Source organism: Meriones unguiculatus, chromosome 14 (genome assembly GCF_030254825.1).
Source record: "Meriones unguiculatus strain TT.TT164.6M chromosome 14, Bangor_MerUng_6.1, whole genome shotgun sequence".
Classification (NCBI taxonomy): domain Eukaryota; kingdom Metazoa; phylum Chordata; class Mammalia; order Rodentia; family Muridae; genus Meriones; species Meriones unguiculatus.
Genome location: NC_083361.1, coordinates 78,621,826 through 78,639,827, shown reverse-complemented (window position 1 = coordinate 78,639,827; position 18,002 = coordinate 78,621,826). Strand labels below are relative to the sequence as shown.

The following is an 18,002-nucleotide window of genomic DNA, read 5'->3' as shown; positions in this document are numbered from 1 at the left end:
TGCCAGTTGGCAAATAACTACTTGAGCACTTTGTACATATATACTAGACACACACATTTCATGCATGCATATGCCTTCACACAATCACAGAGAGGTGCTCAGTGAACATGAGTTCCTGCCTTTTTAAAGAGCAGCTGTATTTTAAACATTACACCACATAAAAAGGCAAACAAAAACTTCTTAGTTTCCATTGCCCATCTGCACAGCTTGGTCTCATTTAAGGCGCATTGCTCAAGGAAAGAAATCCCATCAGCACCAAGGACAGGAGAGCTATCCCCCTTGCTTTTCCTTATCTTGTCCCATGAGCTGCTCCCTCAGAGGAAGAAGCCATCAGTGTCAGGAAGTAGCAGAGGTTTCCGAGTGTTTAAAAGGATGGTGTCTGCAGCATGACCCTGCTTCAAACTGTATAGAAATAAAAATGACAAAGAATAACAAGTACTTCCGTACTTTCCTATCTGATGAATCAGAGCCATTGTCTGGCTTGTAGTTCCTGGCTTAAAGTGGGTTATTAAATCACATTGTAGTTGGCCAGACTTAGAGGGTGTGGACAAATATAGCATGCTTTTTATATTATGTGGACTCTTATGGAAAACTTCCCTAAAGTGACACTTGTGTGAAGGCTCAAACACGCATGTGCACACGCTCGCACAGACACACACAAACAGAAACACAGCTGGAAAAGGAATATGAATCAGTAATAATAGTGCTTATTAAAACCTAACACTTAAAATATTTTCTCCTTCTCAAAATCACAAAGGTTCTATAATATAGTGGGAAAAGAGAAGAATTAGCAGGCAGACCTGAGTGCATGAAAGGCCTTCTGCCTGGACATAATCTCCACCATTATTTCATACTCCACAGCCCCATCTCAAATCTCATTATCTATAACAAAAGGAAGACTGAGGAATGGATTTTGTCACATGATAATGTCTGTTTCTTAGGCTCATTCTAATTCCAAAGAGAATCATTTTAGGAGCTAATTTCTGCCTTCAGAATTAGGATCCCTCAAAATTGTCTGCACCACGCACAGAGAGAGATTATTTTGAAAAAAAAATAATGGAGTCATTGTCCTGAAAATCATGAAGAGAAGACCATTGTTAGGCTATTAAAGTACAAAATGCCTGGGTAGTTAGCCGGGCCTGACTGCTTATTCAAGGGGTAGGAAGCCATTTTGATGCAGAGCGTAGGCAAGGAACATGCAAAGTCCTCGCCAAGTAGAATGAAAGATGAATGCACAGCCGTGCTTCATGAGTGCAGAACAGATTGTAAACATGTTTCTCAAGAGTAATAAAATGAATAATTCTCACTGTCTCATCAAAACCATTCTTTTTTCTATTTCTTTCATTATTATTATTATTGTTATTATTCTTAGTATTATTGGTTTTGCGAGACAGGGTTTCTCTGTAGCCTTGGCTGTCCTGGCCTTGCTTTCTAGACCAGGCTGGCCTCGAGCTCATAGATATCCACCTGCCTCTACCTCCCGAGTCCTGGGACTAAGGGCATGTACCACCATGCCCAGCATCATCAAAGACATTCTTAGATGAAACTATTTGGTATAAATGTGAAGTGGTGTAGTTATTAATATTTGAAATACAATTGTGTAGCGCCAGGACATCTCACTTATAAAGTAAGCATTGCCTTATAATTACTACAAAACTAAGCATGAAGGCTGGAAGATGCTTATTTGATAAAGGCTCTAGGTACACAAACCTGAAAACCTGAGTTCAGTCCTCACATTTAGGTGGTGAGAGAGAGCAAACGCCACAGACTTGCCCTCTGACCCCCACGCACATGCTATATTGTGCACATCCACATATCATGAATGCACACGATGACAATGTATAAGCTTGACATCATAGACACCCCCGAAACAAGTCATGAGTCCCAAAGAGCTGCAGAACACACTTTATGTATTTTTTAATTGACTTGCTTGACAGCATACCTTCATTGTACAAAATGATGGGCTCCTTATAACTTTTCATACATCTATTTCATGCTCTATGCTCATATTCAGCCCTCTATCACTTTTGCCCGTTCCCTATCTCTCCTTCTGCTGGTCCCCTGCCTATCCCTGAATAAGCCTTTTTGTTCACGCCATCTGTGTTCTTGAATCTGTCCTGTATGACCTAATAGTGTGATCTACAGTCACATTGATTTTTGTGCAGATGATATTTGTTCTTGGCGGTTGAGCAGTACTTCATGGGTGTGTCATATTTTATTTATCCATCTATCTTTTGATGAACATTTAGATTTATTCCATAACTACTATTGTTAATCACACACCCTAAGTCTGGGTGGTACGGATATCTGTGCTTTGTCAACTTGGGTTCGCCTCTGGTAAAGGAGTGGTCTAGGCAGATGATATGGTAGTTCTGTCTTTACATCTTTTGAGGAACCTTCCTACTGATCTCCCCAGTAGCTACATTCATTTACACTCCTGCCAGCAATGTATGGTGGTTCTTCTTCCCCCTGATATCCCCTCTAGATTTTGCTCAGATCCATTCTGACTGGAAGAAGTAGAATTTTGATGAGTTTTGATCTATACTTCTTTGGCAGCTAAAAATGCTGAACATGTCTTCACCTACTTATTGGCCATTTGTACTTCTTTTGTGAACTTTAAATTCATTTCCCTGTGTATTTTTTTCAGTATTTAAGTCTTTAAGCTCTTTATAGATTCCAGGTAGTTATTCCCATCATATATATAAATAGTGGCAAAAAATACATCCCATCCTATAGGCTCCTCTTCACTATTAGTAATTTTTTATTATGAAGCTTTTATTTTTGTCTGAGTTTAGTATTTAATTCATTTTTATAAATTGCCATTGGTTTATCAGTGGCACACATAGAGTGTCAGAGTCTTTTATGCTAAAGTTTATTGCCTTTTTAATGATTTTTTAAAATTTTTTTATTCACTTTACATCCCGATAGTATCCCCCTCTCTACTCTCCTCCTGGTCTCATCCTCCCTCCATCTTTCCTCCTGTGACCCCCCTCTTCTACCCCTCAGAAAGGGAAACCTACACCCCCACCAACCACCCTAATACATCAAGTTGCATCAGGAAGCTTTTAAATACCATGGAGTCCCAGTTGTCAGCTCTTGGGAATCTTTTCTGTGCTAGGAGGCTTTAAAAAGTCCTGACATGTGCCTGCATTTTGAAGTGTTTTCTCTGTGGATTCCTTTGCCAGTGTCAGTGTGTCAGTATTATATTAAGGCCTTTGATCCATCTTGATTTTTGTTCTTGGCAGAAAATATGAATCTAGTTTTACTCTTTTGTTTGCGATATCTAATTTTTTTCCAGAACTATTTGTTAATCAGGTTGTGTTTCATCCAACAAACATTTTTTGGAGCATTTGTCAAAACACAAATGTCTACAGTCATGTGTTTATTTATAGGTCCTTTGTTTTATTGCATGTGCCTGTGTGCCTGCTTTTGTGCCAGTGTCATGCTGGGTTTGTTACTATGCCTCACTAGTATAATCTGAAGTCAAATGCTGCGATTAATTTTTACTTAAGATTGATTTCACTATTTGAGCCTTTTGTGCTTCTGTAGGCGGCTGTGACCAGCCCAAGTGGGAGCCTCCGTGCTCTGTGACTGAGACAGCAAAGGTGATTGTCCCAGGTACCAGGCAGGCAAACAGTAGACACCACTAAGCTGATGGATCTCCTAAACTCTCATTTGCCCCTGGGGGCCCAAAATCTGAGAACAGAGAACAGGTGGAAGCCCTGTGCTTTCCAATTAAGCCCTGTGCTTCCAAACAAGCTAGGAAGTGTGCCTTCAAGTAAGAGCCCCAGATCCAGGGTCCCTCTACACTAGAAGGCAGATATCAGATCCCTCCCACCCACACCCCTGCTGTGCACAACATAGGGTTCCTTGGGACAGAGTTCTCAACATTGAAGCCCCTGATCTGTGGGTCGACTAGTGGAATCCAAGCAAACAATTCCTGGAGCCCAGACAGATCTGAATACCAGGAGGAGAGTACAGTACAACAGGCCTGTAGGCCACTGAGGGGCACCTGCACATAAGCATTGTGTCTGTGAACAGTGCCAGCACCCCTTCTTGCGCTTAAGACCCACTCTTCCAGGCATCTACACACTCTAGCACCCTGTCCCTCAAGGCACACTTCCATGAACACACCCACAACCTTCCTCCCTTAGCTATAGCTGAAACACCAACATATACTCTCGATCTGGTGAACCTCTCTCATCTTCCTGAATAATACTCCAGACACCACAGACATACTGACCCAGTCTGAAATACAGACTCCAGGAACAAACAGCGAAGGTTACAGATAAGCAGATGGCTAGAGGTTGGCATAAAAACACATTCAACAAAAATCAAGACATCATGGCTTCACCAGCAACCTCCCAAATCAATGGACATTTTAATTAATCAGAAACACAGGTAAATGTTTTTAAAGCTATGATTATCCAGTTATTAGAGGCACATAAAGAGGAAACAAACAAAACTCTCAAAGAAATAGCCACACAAATAGAGGCAAATAAAGAGGAAATGAATAAAAAAAATAGAGGCCATCATGGAAGGACAGGAATCCACATTCAAACAGATGAAGGAAATGGTGCAAGACATGAAAACAGAATTAGAATTAATGATGAAAACACAAATAGAGAAAACCTTGGAGCTGGAGAACTTAGAGAAAAGATCAGAAACCACAAAGGTAAGTATCACCAACAGAACACAAGAGATGGAATATAAGAGATGGAAGAGAGAATCTCAGGTGCTGAAGATACAATTGCAGAAATTGAAACATCTCTCAAGTAAAATCGGAAAAGTTCCAAACTCAAAACATCCAAAAAATCAAGGATGCCATGAAAAGACAAAATCTAACAATAATAGGAATAGATGAAAAAGAAGATTCCAGGCTTCAAGGTCCAGAAAATATTTTCAAGAAAATCATAGAAGAAAAATTTCCCAACTTAAAAGAAAGAGATGTCCATTAACATACAAGAGGCCTACAGAACACCAAATAGACTAGACCAGAGAAGAAAATCCTCACGGCACATAATAGTCAAAACACTAATCCACAGAACAAAGAAAAAATATTAAAAGCAGCAAGAGAAAAAAGCCAAGTAACATATAAAGGTAGACTCCACTGAATCACACCAGATTTCTCAACAGAAATATGAAAGCCAGAGGGCCTGGGCAGAGGTCATGCAGACTCATGCAGATGCCAACCAGACTACTATACCCAGCAAAGCTTTCAATCAACAGAGATGGAGAAAACAAAATATTCCATGACAAAACTAAACTTAATCAATATCTACATAGCAACCCAGCCCTACAGAAGATACTAGAAAGAAAACTCCAATCCAAAGAAAACAACTACATCCAAGAAAACACACAATATAGATAACTTCACAGCAAAGAATCAAAAGAAAACAATGAATCACAGTAACACCACCAACTCCACAATAAAAGGAACTAACATTCATTGGTCACTATTATCCATCAACATCAACAGACTCAGCTCTCCAATAAAAAAACACAGACTAACAAAATGGTTGCTGAAACAGGGTCCAACATTCTGCTGCATCCAAGAAACACACCTTTGCCACAAAGATAAACACTACCTCAGAGTAAAAGGCAGGAAAAATGTTTTTCAAGCAAACGGACCCAGAAAACAAGTGGGGATAGCTACCCTAATATCTAATTAAATAGATTCTCAACCAACAAAGATGAGGAGGGGCACTTCATTCTCATCAAAGGAAAAATCCACCAGGAGGACACCACAATTCTGAACATCTGTGCCCCAAATACAAGAGCACCTAGATTTGTAAATGAAACATTATTAAAGCTTAAATCACATATCGATCCCAAAACCTTAATAGTGGGAGACTTCAACATTCCACTCTCACCAAGGGACAGATCATCTAGACAGAAGCTTAATAGGGAAATAATGACACTTACAGAGGTCCTAAATCAAATGGACCTAATAGATGCCTACAGAACTTTCCACCCAAACTCAAGAATATACCTTCTTTTCAGCACCTCATGGAACTTTCCCACAAAATTGATCATATAGTCAGGCAAAAAGCCTCAACAGATAACAAGAATATTGAAAAAAATCCCTTGAATCCTATCCAGACCACCACGGCCTAAATAACAAAAAGCCTACATACACATGGAAACTAAACAACTCACTACTCAGTGACAGCTTGGTCAGGGAAGAAATGAAAAAAGAAATTAGAGACTTCCTAAAATTCAATGAAAATGAAGGCAAACTTACACAAAGCTATGGGACACAATGAAAGCAGGGCTAAGAGGAAAGTTCATAGCACTAAGTGCCCCCAGAAAGAAGTCTGAGACATTTCATACAAGCAACTTAACGACACAAACACACCCAGAAGGAGTAGATAATGGAAAATAATCAAACTCGGAGCTAAAAAAAAAAAAAATCAATGAATTAAAAACAAAGAAATAAATTCAAAGACTCAATGAGACCAAGAGCTGGTTTTTTAAGAAAATCAAAAAGATAGACAAACCCTTATGCAAACTAACTAAAAGGCAGAGAGAAACTATCTAAATCAACAAAATCAGAAATGAAAAAGGAAACATGACAGACTGAGGAAATCCAAACAATCATCAGGTCTTACTACAAAAGCCTATATGCCACAAAATTTAAAAATCTAAATGAAATGCACAATTTTCTTGATAGATTCCATTAACCAAAATAAAATGAAAATCATGTAAATAGATTGAATAGTCCTATATCCCCCAAGGAAATAGAAGCAGTCATCAAAAGTCTCCCTTCCAAAAAAAAAAAAGAAAAAAGAAAGAAAGAAAGCCCAGGGCCAGATAATTTCAGCACGAAATTCTACCAGACTTTCAAAGAAGAGCTGACTACAATTCTCTTCAAACTATTCCACAAAATAGAACCAGAGGAACATTACCAAACTCATCCAATGAAGCCACAGTCACCTTGATACCCAAATCAAACAAAGATCCAACAAAAAAAAGAGAACCTCAGACCCATCTCTTTTATGAACATTGATGTAAAAATAATAAAATACTTACAAACCAAATCCAAGAACACATAAAAGACATCATCCACCATAACCAAACAGGCTTTATCCCAGGCATGCAGGGGTGGTTCAATATACAGAAATCTATCAATGTAATCTACCATATAAACAAACTGAAGGAGGAAAACCATATGATCATCTCCTCAGAAGCTGAAAAAGCATTTGACACTCATTCATGTTTAAAGTCTTGGCGAGATCAGGGATACAAAGAACATACTAAAACATAATAAAGACAATATATGGCCTATACCCAACATCAAACTAAATGGAGAGATACTTAAATCAATCCAACTGAAATCAGGGACAAGACAAAGCTGCCCACCCTCTCCATATCTCTTCAACATAGTACTTGAAGTTCTAGCCAGAGCAATAAGACAACTAAAGGAGATCAATGGGATACAAATTGGAAAGGAAGAAATCGAAGTTTCCCTATTTGCAGATGATATGTTAGTATACATGAGTGACCCCAAAAATTCAACCAGAGAACTCCTTCAGAGTGACTGGATACAAAATTAATTTAAAAAAAAATCAGGAGCCCTCCTTTATATGAAAGACAAAAGGCTGAGAAAGAAATTAGAGAAACAACACCCTTTACAATAGCCACTAATAACATATTGTACCTTGGTGTGACTCTAACCAAGCAAGTGAAAGACCTGTTTGAAAAAAAAAAAAAAAAAAAAAAACAACTTCAAGTCTTTGAAGAAAGAAATTAAAGAAGATATCAGATGGAAAGATCTCCCATGCTCATGGATCAGTAAGATTAACATAGTGAAAATGGCCATCCTGCCAAAAGGAATCTACATATTCAATGCAATTCCCATCAAAATACCAACACAATTATTTTCAGACTTTGAAAGAACAATTCTCAACTTCATATGGAAAAACAAAAAACCCAGAATTCCCAAACGATCCTGTACAACAACAGATCATCTGTTGTTCTCAAGCTGTACTACAGAGCAATAGTAATAAAAACTGCATGGTACTGGCATAGAAACAGAATGGTGGATCAAGAAATTGAATAGAAGACCCAGAAATAGACCCACACACCTGCAGATGCTTGATTTTTGACAAAGAAGCCAAAACCATACAATGGAAAAAAGTCAGCATCTTCAACAAATGGTGCTGGCCTAACCGGATGTCTGCATGTAGAAAATGCAAATAGATCCATATTTATTACCCTGCAAAAGACTAATAAAGTCCAAGTAGATCAAAGACCTCAACATGAAACCAGACACACTAAACCTGTTAGAAAAAAAAGTGGGGAAGACCTGAAACTCATTGACACAGGAGACAATTTCCTGGACAGAGCACCAACAGCACCAGCTCTAAGATCAACAATCAATAAATGGGACCTCATAAAACTGAAAAGGTTCTATCGTCAGAGCAAAACAACAGCCTACAGACTGGGAAAGGATCTTCACCAACCCTATATCTGACAGAGGGAGGGCTAATATCCAGAATATATAAAGAACTGAAGAAGTTAAACACCAACAAATCAAGTAATCCAATTATAAAAACAGGGAACAGAGCTGAACAGAGAATTCTTAATAGAGGAATATCAAATGGCAGAGAAACACTTAAAGAAATGTTCAACGCCCATGCATCGATATAACCTAGAACCCCTGCTCGGATGTAGCCCATGGCAGCTCAGTGTCCAAGTTGGTTCCCTAGTAAGGGGAACAGGGACTGTCTCTGACATGAACTCAGTGACTGGCTCTTTGACCTCCCTATCCTCCATGGGAGGAACGGCCTAGCTAAAATACAGGGTGGACATTGCAGCCAGTCCTGATGAGACCTGATAAACTAGGGTCAGATGGAAGGGTAGAAGGACCTCCCCTATCAGTGGACTTAGAGAGGATCAGGGAGTAGAAGAGGGAGGAAGGGTGGAATTGGGAGGGAATGAGGAAGGGGTCTACAGCTGGGATACAAAGTAAATGAACTGTAAAAAATAAAAACAAAAAACAAAAAACGCTCAATGTCCTTAGTCATCAGGGAGATGAAAATCAAAACAAACCTGAGATTTCACCTTACACCCATTAGAATGGCTAAGATCAAAAACTCAAGTGACATCACATGTTGAAGAAGATATGGAGAAAGGGGAACCCTCCTCCATTGCTGGTGGGAATGTGAACTTGTACAACCACTTTGGAAATCAATATGGCGCTTTCTCAGACAATTAGGACTAGTGCTTCCTCAAGATCCAACTATACTACTCGTAGGCATATATCCAAAATATGCTCAAGTACACAACAAGGATATTTGTTCAACCATGTTCATAGCAGCTTTATTTGTAATAGCCAGACTCTGGAAACAACCCAGATGCCCCTCAGTTGAAGAATGGATATAGAAATTGTGGTACATTTACACAATGGAATACTACACAGCAATTAAAAACAAGGAAATCATGAAATTTGCAGGCAAACAGTGGGATCTAGAAAGATCATCCTGAGTGAGGTATCCCAGAAGCAGAAAGACACACATGGTAAATACTCACTTATAAGTGGATTTTAGACAGATAATATAGGATAAACATACTAAAATCTCTACACCTAAAGAAGCAAGGAAGAGGACGCCAGGTAAGATGATCAATCATCACTCAGAAAGGCAAACAGGACAGACATCGTAAGAGGAAGAAAGCAGGGTATAGTACAGGAGTTATCACAGAAGGCCTTTGAAAGATCTACCCAGCAAGATATCAAAGCAGATGCTGAGACTCATATCCAAACTTTGGGCAGCGTGCAGGGAATCTTATGAAACAGGGGGGGAGATAGAAAGACCTGGAGGGGACAAGAGCTCCACAAGGAGAGCAATAGAACCTAAAAATTTGGCACTAGGGTATTTTCTGATACTGATACTCCAACCAAGGATCATGCATGGAGATAACCTAGAAACCTTGCACAGATGTAATGCAAGGCAGCTCAGTCTCCAAGTAGGTATCCTAGTAAGGGGAACAGGGACCATCTCTGACATGAACTCATTGGCTAGCTCCTTGATCACCTCCCCCTCTGATGGAACAGCCTTACCAGGCCACAGAGGAAAACAATGCAGCTAGTCCTGATGAGACCTGATAAGCTAGGGTCAGATGAAAGGGGAGGAGGACCTCCCCTACCAGTGGACTTGGGGATGGGCATAGAAGGAGATGAGGGAAAATGGGATTAGGAGGGGATGAGGGGGGGGGGGGTCTACAGCTGGGATACAAAGTGAATAAAGTAATTTGTAAAATTAATTAATTAATTAATGAGAGAAAAGTATAAACCACTGCGGAGATTTTAGGCTATTGAGGGAGTGGGGGAAGCAAGTCTTTTTTTTTTTAAATTATTTTATTTACTTTTTTATTTTATGTGCATTAGTGCGAAGGTGTCAGATCCCTTGGAATTGGTGGTATAGACAGTTGTGTGGGTGCTGAGAATTGAACCCGGGTCCTTTGGAAGGGCAGACAGTGCTCTTAACCACTGAGCCATCTCTCCAGCCCCGGGAAGCAAGTCTTTATTAAGTTCTTTTAAATTCCTTCCATGTTCCAGGGATGGTGTTTGCTTTCAAGTGTTACCACATTTAAATCTAACAATTTTGGTAGGTGTTAGTTTTATCTGCCAATATGGGTATGTTATGGTAAGCAGATATTTGGTCAAACACAGTTTTGGATATTTCTCTGAAGGCATTATTATTGTGGTCTTGTTTTGGAGTGGAGTAGGTTAGCATATACGTCAGCGTGCTTTGACTCGAGCACAATACCCTCTCCAAATCGAGAAGGCCGCATCTGATCCATCTTTAAGGCCTAACTGGAGCATAGACCTCTACTCAGCAAGAAGAAATTCTGCCTGCCAGCCCACCTGTGGATTCCTGCTAACAGTGAAGTCAGGACTCGTTCTAGCCTGCAGACTTGAAGTGGAAAGGAAAGCAGCAACCAGTGAGATGATGTAATCATAAGCCAAGCACCCCTGGGAGCCCTTTATGACTCCAGCGTCACAGGGTCCTGAAGCCTTGATGCGCCCAAATGACCTGCCACATCCTTCCTCTGCTCTCCTGATTTACTTAGGGCAAGTAAAAGAAATCACACATTTCTACTAAATCAACGTTTGGAATGAAATGTTTCAAATGAAACTTTGAAAATGGAATGAAAAGAGATAATCAAAAACAGGAGTGTGGCATGGTAGTGCATGTAGGAGGCTGAGGTCATCCTCAGCTACATGGTGGGTTTGAGGCCAGCCTGGGGTACATGAGGCCTGGCATCAAAGATCAAGAATAGTTAATTAAAAGTTAAATAAATTAATTACATTTTTATTGAAAGTGTTATGTCAATAGAAAAATAAACGTATTTACATCAATTAAATAGTGGTAACCTTGCTATATTAGTGCCCTTTAGTCATTGACTCACTCCCTTTGTTATACTAACAATTTATTTTCTATCTTATGCTTTTTTATTCTTTAAGATTCATTTCTTACACCTAAACGAACATCGGTACAAAGTCCCAATTTACTTCTAGTATCAGAGATCAGACCTCTACTCTTGCCTGATGCGTCTAAAACAAAAAGGGGGAACTGTAGAGAGCTGCGGAATGCTATGCCTTAAAGATGGAGCTGGTTTCCGCCTTCCACCTTCCCGATGGTGAGTGCTCTCTGTCAGGAACAATTCCTCATTTGGCTAAGACTTAGGATCTGGCTTGCTTCCATGTATGTGGACCTATCTGCATTACCCACGTGGCACGCCTGGGTTGGCTACCCAGAGGCTATTTAAGCTGTGGGCTGGCTTTCCCCAGGGTCCGAGGATTGTTCAAGGTTTCTGAATAAACTGCATTGAAAAAAAAAAAAAAAAAGATTCATTTCTTTATTACGTTTACAATGTTCTGTCTGCATATACACATGCACGCCAGAAGAGGGCACCAGATCTCATTACAGAAGTGGTGAGCCACCATGTGGTGGCTGTTAATTGAACTCAGGAGCTCTGGGAGAGCAGCCCGCGCTGTTAACCTCTGAGCCATCTCTCCGGCCCCCGCCTTTTTTATTCTTCAATGTACAACAAGGCTCCAACAAGATACTCTACTCTAGCTAAGGGTGGCAAATGATGGGATGGCAATGACGGCAGAGGCTTAGATGGTGTTAGTGCAATCCCCCACGTGATGAATAAGTGACTTTTTTCCAGATTTCTTAGTTCTTCCAGTGTCCATTTGTAAGGATGGAAAGTGTCCAGAAACCTTTGATTTTTATCTTTTTGCATTTACTCATCTCCTCTTTCTGAAGTCTCTATCCTGCCTGTCCCTCAGCTGCTGCTTTGACTGTTTCCGGGGCTTTTTCTATTCACCTTTGTGGCAATCATGGCACTCATCACCTATTTCTCAACCTTCCTTTAAAATTGGGAACAGAAACCTCTTACATTTTTTATACACTCTTCTAGGTACCACGAGGATGCTATCAAGCTGGAAGGATACATATAAAATACTAAGAATACAAAATGAAACAAGACCAGTCATATCGCCCTAAAGTCAAAAGAATATTTCACAAAAGAACAGCATTTCAACTGAGATAGAAGGACATGTTATTTAAAAAAAATGGCAAACATAGAAAATATGAATGGTATTCCAGACAGACTTTCTCAAATAGTAAAATGCAAGGGAGCTTATATTCCATGATGCTAAACTATCAATGCGTGGGAACAGAAGCCCAGAGCAGCGCATTAAGCTGGAATTGCATGGTGAGGAACAAGATATTTTATGCCAAAGGGTTTGGACTTTATTCTGGGAAAAAAAAAAGGGGGGGGGGGAATGTAGAGATTACTCATCAGTTAGGAGCATAGGCTGCTCTTCCAAAAGTCTTGAGTTCAGTTCCTAGCACCTATATGTCATTTCACAAATATTTGTAACGTTGGTTCCAGGAGATCTGATGCTCTCTCTTGACTTCCTCAGTTACAGGCAAATAAATGGGCAAAGACATATACACAGAAAAAGCATCTGTACGCATATATATATAATGTTTTAAGTTATAAAGGGTTTCTAAGCAGGGGAGGGACAAAGCAAGGATTATATCTTTTTATAGGAGCTACTCCATAAAACATCTTTTCTGTGCATATAAAGACCTCTAGGACTAGTTTGGTTACCTGGATGGATATCATGACAGGCAAAGAAGCCATTTTCAAATTTAATAAAAAGCAAAACCTCAAACAGAAACCAACTATAACTATAATAATAATTTTATTATTAAAAGACAAAATAAAGTTGAGAAAGAGAGTGTATGCCTGTAATTTCAGCACCCAAGAGGTTATGACAGGAGTGGGAGTCAGAAAGACCTTAAGTTTGTGGACACAGTAAGCCACATGGCAAGTTCAAGGCCATGCTCAGCTATACAGAAAGATTCTGTCTCAAAGAAAAACCAATAGCTGGGATGTGGCTCAGTTTTGGAATGCTTGCTGTCTTGCTTTCACTGCCATTGCTCTGATAAAAAGCAATTTAGAAGAGAAAGGACATTGTTGCAGCTTATACCACCAGGTTATGGTCGACCAGCGTGGGGAAGTCAAGACAGGCACTTCAAACGGCTAGTCACACCGAACCCACAGCCAACAGCAGACGAAATGAGCGGACACCTGTTCACTTGCCTGTGCTCAGCGCCACTTTTCAAAGCATACAGAGTTAGGCCCCTCTGTCTAGGGAATGCTGCCACCCACGATGGGCTGGGTCTTCCCATATCAATTAATTAACTAAGGCACCAGCCCACACCACAGACACACCATAGACCAACCTAATGCAGACAATACCTCATTGAGACTCTCTTTCCGGGTGATTTTAAGTTGTGGAAACTGGACAATTAAAGCTAGCTCTCATATTTTTTTTCTAGCCTACACAAGATCTGAGTTTAATTCCAGGTACTGCCTGAAAAGGTGTAGTAAAGAGATATCATAAATATATTTCATGTGCTCCATTAAAAAAAAATAACATGGGGTTAATTTTTAACTCCAAAGCAGTACTATCTAAAAATAGAGACCACAAATAGACAACTACTGAGTGTGCAACATATATATATATACAAATTTTTCTGTAAAATGTGATAAACCTCAATTATAGTTAACTTAAGAAAATTTACTATTATGATCATAAATAGACATATGGACTCTATGACCTAAAGCAAAAACTAAATCTAAACCAGTGCACGAAGATTGCTGAGTTGAACCAGATTTTGCAAACCACCAAAAGTGAAAACTGATATAGTATCAGATTCCATTTCTAAAGAGTGATGTGACAGACGAACAAAATTACAACGAAGAAATATAAGTAGAAATGAAGTCTGAATTTTTTGTCATTTTCTTACAGCTTCTTTTCATCATTCTCAAAGGGATTTTAGAGATTATCTAGCCCAACAGTTCTTCTCTCAGTTTAACTTTTAGTAATAGGATGCCGAACAAACAACCCCACCCCAATAAAATGAATAAATGCAGAACATTCCTGACAAAAAGAGGTCAGGGAGAGAAGGGGTTCTAGGCCTCCAACATACACCACGCATCCAGCTGTCTTCCCTTGGGGATGGCTCCCCCAAAGAGTCCTTCATTTCCCCAGTAATGTATAAAATGTAGAACACACACTGGTGTTTTGCAAAGGCAGAAACTATGCCTGCCGAAAGGCTTGAAGCAGTTGCCCCAGGAGAGAACTTTTTTCTGGTACTTCTTGTGAAAGTAAAACATTTCCTCTCCTTTGTCAGTTCAAAGTTTCTGAATTAAAAATTGCTCCCCATAAATCATTCTGGAAGTGCATGTCATGCCTCCATCCCACAGTCCTACTCAAACTTAACATAGGTCTATAAACCGTCATTGATAAGTGCCCATTCAAAGAGAACTAAGCTTCACTGCTTAGAAACGTATCAGTTCTTATTTAATCACCAACACGACGAGGGAGGAACTAACAGTGAGCTGTCCAAGAATAGAGTTAGCAGGGAGGAGTCTTGGTCTGACTCCTCGTGATTGGAGCCAGCACTCTTTCTAATCCCAGTGTCTCCCACACGCATGGCTATCTTTCTTTGAACTCATAGAAATGCAGAATTATTAGGACCCCTTTGTCACAGGACCTGAGATCCTCTTCCATTCAGACTTGTGGAAAAATGGTTCCATGCCTGAAGCCAAGCACAAAGCATCCATAAAGCTTTTCATGAAAGCCTAATCTCAAGTTACAAGCCTGAGACCTAGTATCATACCCCCCTAAGACTTGCACACAGACCTTTAACCCCTATTATGAGCCCAAGCTTCATGTGTTCAGGGTTAGGGAAGAGATACTGTCAAAAATGTATTAAATGGTCAAAAAGTCAACTTGCCCTGCTACAGAGAGGAAAGGCTCATACTCTAGATTTGATTAATATTCTGAATTAACTCAGAGGAAAAAGGTATTAGAATTCATGATTAGGGGCTGCCACGGAGCAAAGGAAGAATTGCTAGCCCAAACTAGGGGCCAGAACTTTTAATTCTAAAGTCCGTTTAGAGTTTCAGGTTGAGTCACTTTGTCTGGGAGCAGGGTTAGTAGCGGCCAGCCAGCTACAGACAAGCAAAAATCAAAAGTATTGGGGGCCTGACCTCTAGAACTGTGAGAGAATACATTTCCGTTGGTGGGGGAGGGGCTACATTGAGTAAGAGATCCGTGGGAGGAGAAATTTGAAGGTCTGGCTTCTGTAAACTGTGAGTGAAAGGCGGAACAGGTCCTAGGCGTTAAGACGTCTGGGTTTCAGGGTGGCCTTTTGTGTCTGAGAATAGACTGTATTCTCTAGATGATAGTGGTTGGAATATAGGACCTCGATCCCCCAACCTCCATTACCTTCTGGTCGAAGTAATAGACTGAGTAGTTACTGGCCTCTTTAGGTTGTGGTGTGGAGGTTTCCACGTTTAAGTTGGAGAGGGCCCTTAGGGCTGCCACAGGTGCCAGAAAAGGCAGGAGCAGGAAAGCCAGGCCGCCCATGGCTCAGGCTGGCCAGCAGGGCGGGTGGCAGGGCGAGAGGGCCACCGGCAGAAGCGCGCGCCTGCCTGCCCAGCCCACAGCTCCTGGCTGCACACTCCCTTGCGAAACCAAAAGCCAAACACCGGGGATCCCTCTCAAGCCATCTATCCTTCTTCCAGCCCATCTTCCCTTTGGCCATACTCCAAGTCAGCCTTTAAGCAGCCAGGGCTCCGCCCCATCATTATCTAGGCTTCTGGAAGCCTACTGCTCCTTCAGGTCAGGCTCCTAAGATCACCTCTTGGTCGCTGCCAAGTTGCAAGTGCTCGCCTCAGCCTCATTTGCAACGTCTCTGCTGTCGGCAGATCCTACCTACCGGCACTAATAGAGATTCCGTGGCAATTTACAGGCAGTCATCACCAGACGTGACAGCGTGATGTGACCTCCCCTCACTCAACCTCCTTCCTTTGCCAAGGATGGCAGAATCCATCCTCCAACAGTAGTCCCTCCTTCCTTCCTGATGTCCCCTACTTCTACACCCTTTGCCTCCTCTCATCAATCCTCAATCCCTTAGCCTCTCCGGTCCAAGAGGAGTCTCAGCCCTTCTGGCCTCTTCCCTAAGTACTTTACCCTAGCACCTCACAAGCGACAAGCCCCCCAGATCCTGTGTCTATGCCAAGTTGACAGAAAATGGTCCAAAGTGCCCTTCTCCCCGACTTTAGTGAAAATGCTCTGATGGGCATTTATATATTGGATATAGATTTGTTGTATTTAGCCTTTATTATTATTACCTTGAAGTAAATTCCTTCTATTAGTTTCTGTAAGGATGCTGTACTTTGTCCAGTGCCTTTTCTAAATTCATGGAAGTGATAATGCAATTTCTGGCTTTGGGTTTATTGATAGACTATGTCACATTTGCTGGTGTGTGTGTGAGTATGTGTGTGTGCTTGCGTGCATGCATGAATGCTAAGCCATCCTTGCATCCCTGGAATAAAGCCCACTGGGTCACACCAAATGATATTTACCCCTGTACTGGAATTCAGTTTGAAAGTATACAAGTATGCAAATATTTTATTGAGCATCTTTGTATCTATGATTGCACTACAATTTTGTTTTCTGCTTATGAAGTTTTAGTAAAATGTAATTCTGTTCTGTAAAAAAATGGGTTTAGTAACTCTTCTTTCTCTAATTTATGAAATAATGAGGATCACTGAATCTTTAAAGATATGGTAGAGTTCAGCTCTGAATCCATCTGGATCTGGATGTTTTTTAATTGGGAGATTTTATTTCTGCTTTAATATCAGTATTCACTATAAATCTATTTAAATGGTTTCCATTCTCTTGGTTTGACTTTGACACATTTTGCCATGAATTTATCCATTTCTTCTGGATTTTTCATTTTATTGGAATGTAAGTTTTCTAAGTGTGCTCTGATGATCCGCTGAAATTTATTGCTGTCTGTTATGTTTTAACATTAATTTTAGCAACTTGATCTTTGTGTTAGTTTGGCTATGGGTTCTGACGTCATGCTTATTTTTTTCTAAGAACCCACTCTCTGTTTCTTACTTTCTGTGTTGTTATCTTCACTCCCACTTCATTAGTTTCTGTCTTGATCTTCAGTATCTCTTTCCACCTGCTCATTTGAAATTGGCCTCATTCTTGCTTTTCTAAGACCTTAAGTCCACCATTAAGTTACTTGATTTTTTTCCCTGTTTTTTTAAATGTAGGTGTTAATTGCTTGCCCCCAAATACGCTTACTTTTTCTAAGAGCAAACCATATGTATACCAAGTGATGCTGGGTAACTTTACCTCCAAAAGTATCCCTGGTTGGCTAAATAAAGTTGCCTACATACCCAGGTTGAGCAGAAGTGAGGTAGGTAGAGCTAAGGGCATGGAGGACAGGAGGATCACTGGAGGGGGATGAGAAGAAAGGAGAGACAGAAGAGGAGAAGAAGAAGAAGCAGAGTCACCATGGGTTAGCATATAGAAGAACCACGTGGCCAGGGGTGAGCTTGCTCTGAGGATCTGTGATGGAGAGAGCCAACCCAGATGAAAAGCAGAG

The 18,002-nt window shown here is 40.5% G+C and overlaps 1 protein-coding gene across 1 annotated transcript in view; it reads right to left on the bottom strand.

The window, feature by feature from the left end:
* Positions 1–15,965, bottom strand: part of LOC110561586 (lysosomal Pro-X carboxypeptidase-like) — a 63,147-nt gene extending 47,182 nt beyond the window's left edge. The window contains exon 1 of the mRNA XM_021658067.2: positions 15,824–15,965. Coding sequence (XP_021513742.1) covers positions 15,824–15,964 — 141 coding nt within the window. The 5' untranslated portion in view covers position 15,965. The remainder of the gene's footprint in view (positions 1–15,823) is intronic.
* Between the last annotated feature and the right edge of the window lie 2,037 nt (positions 15,966–18,002).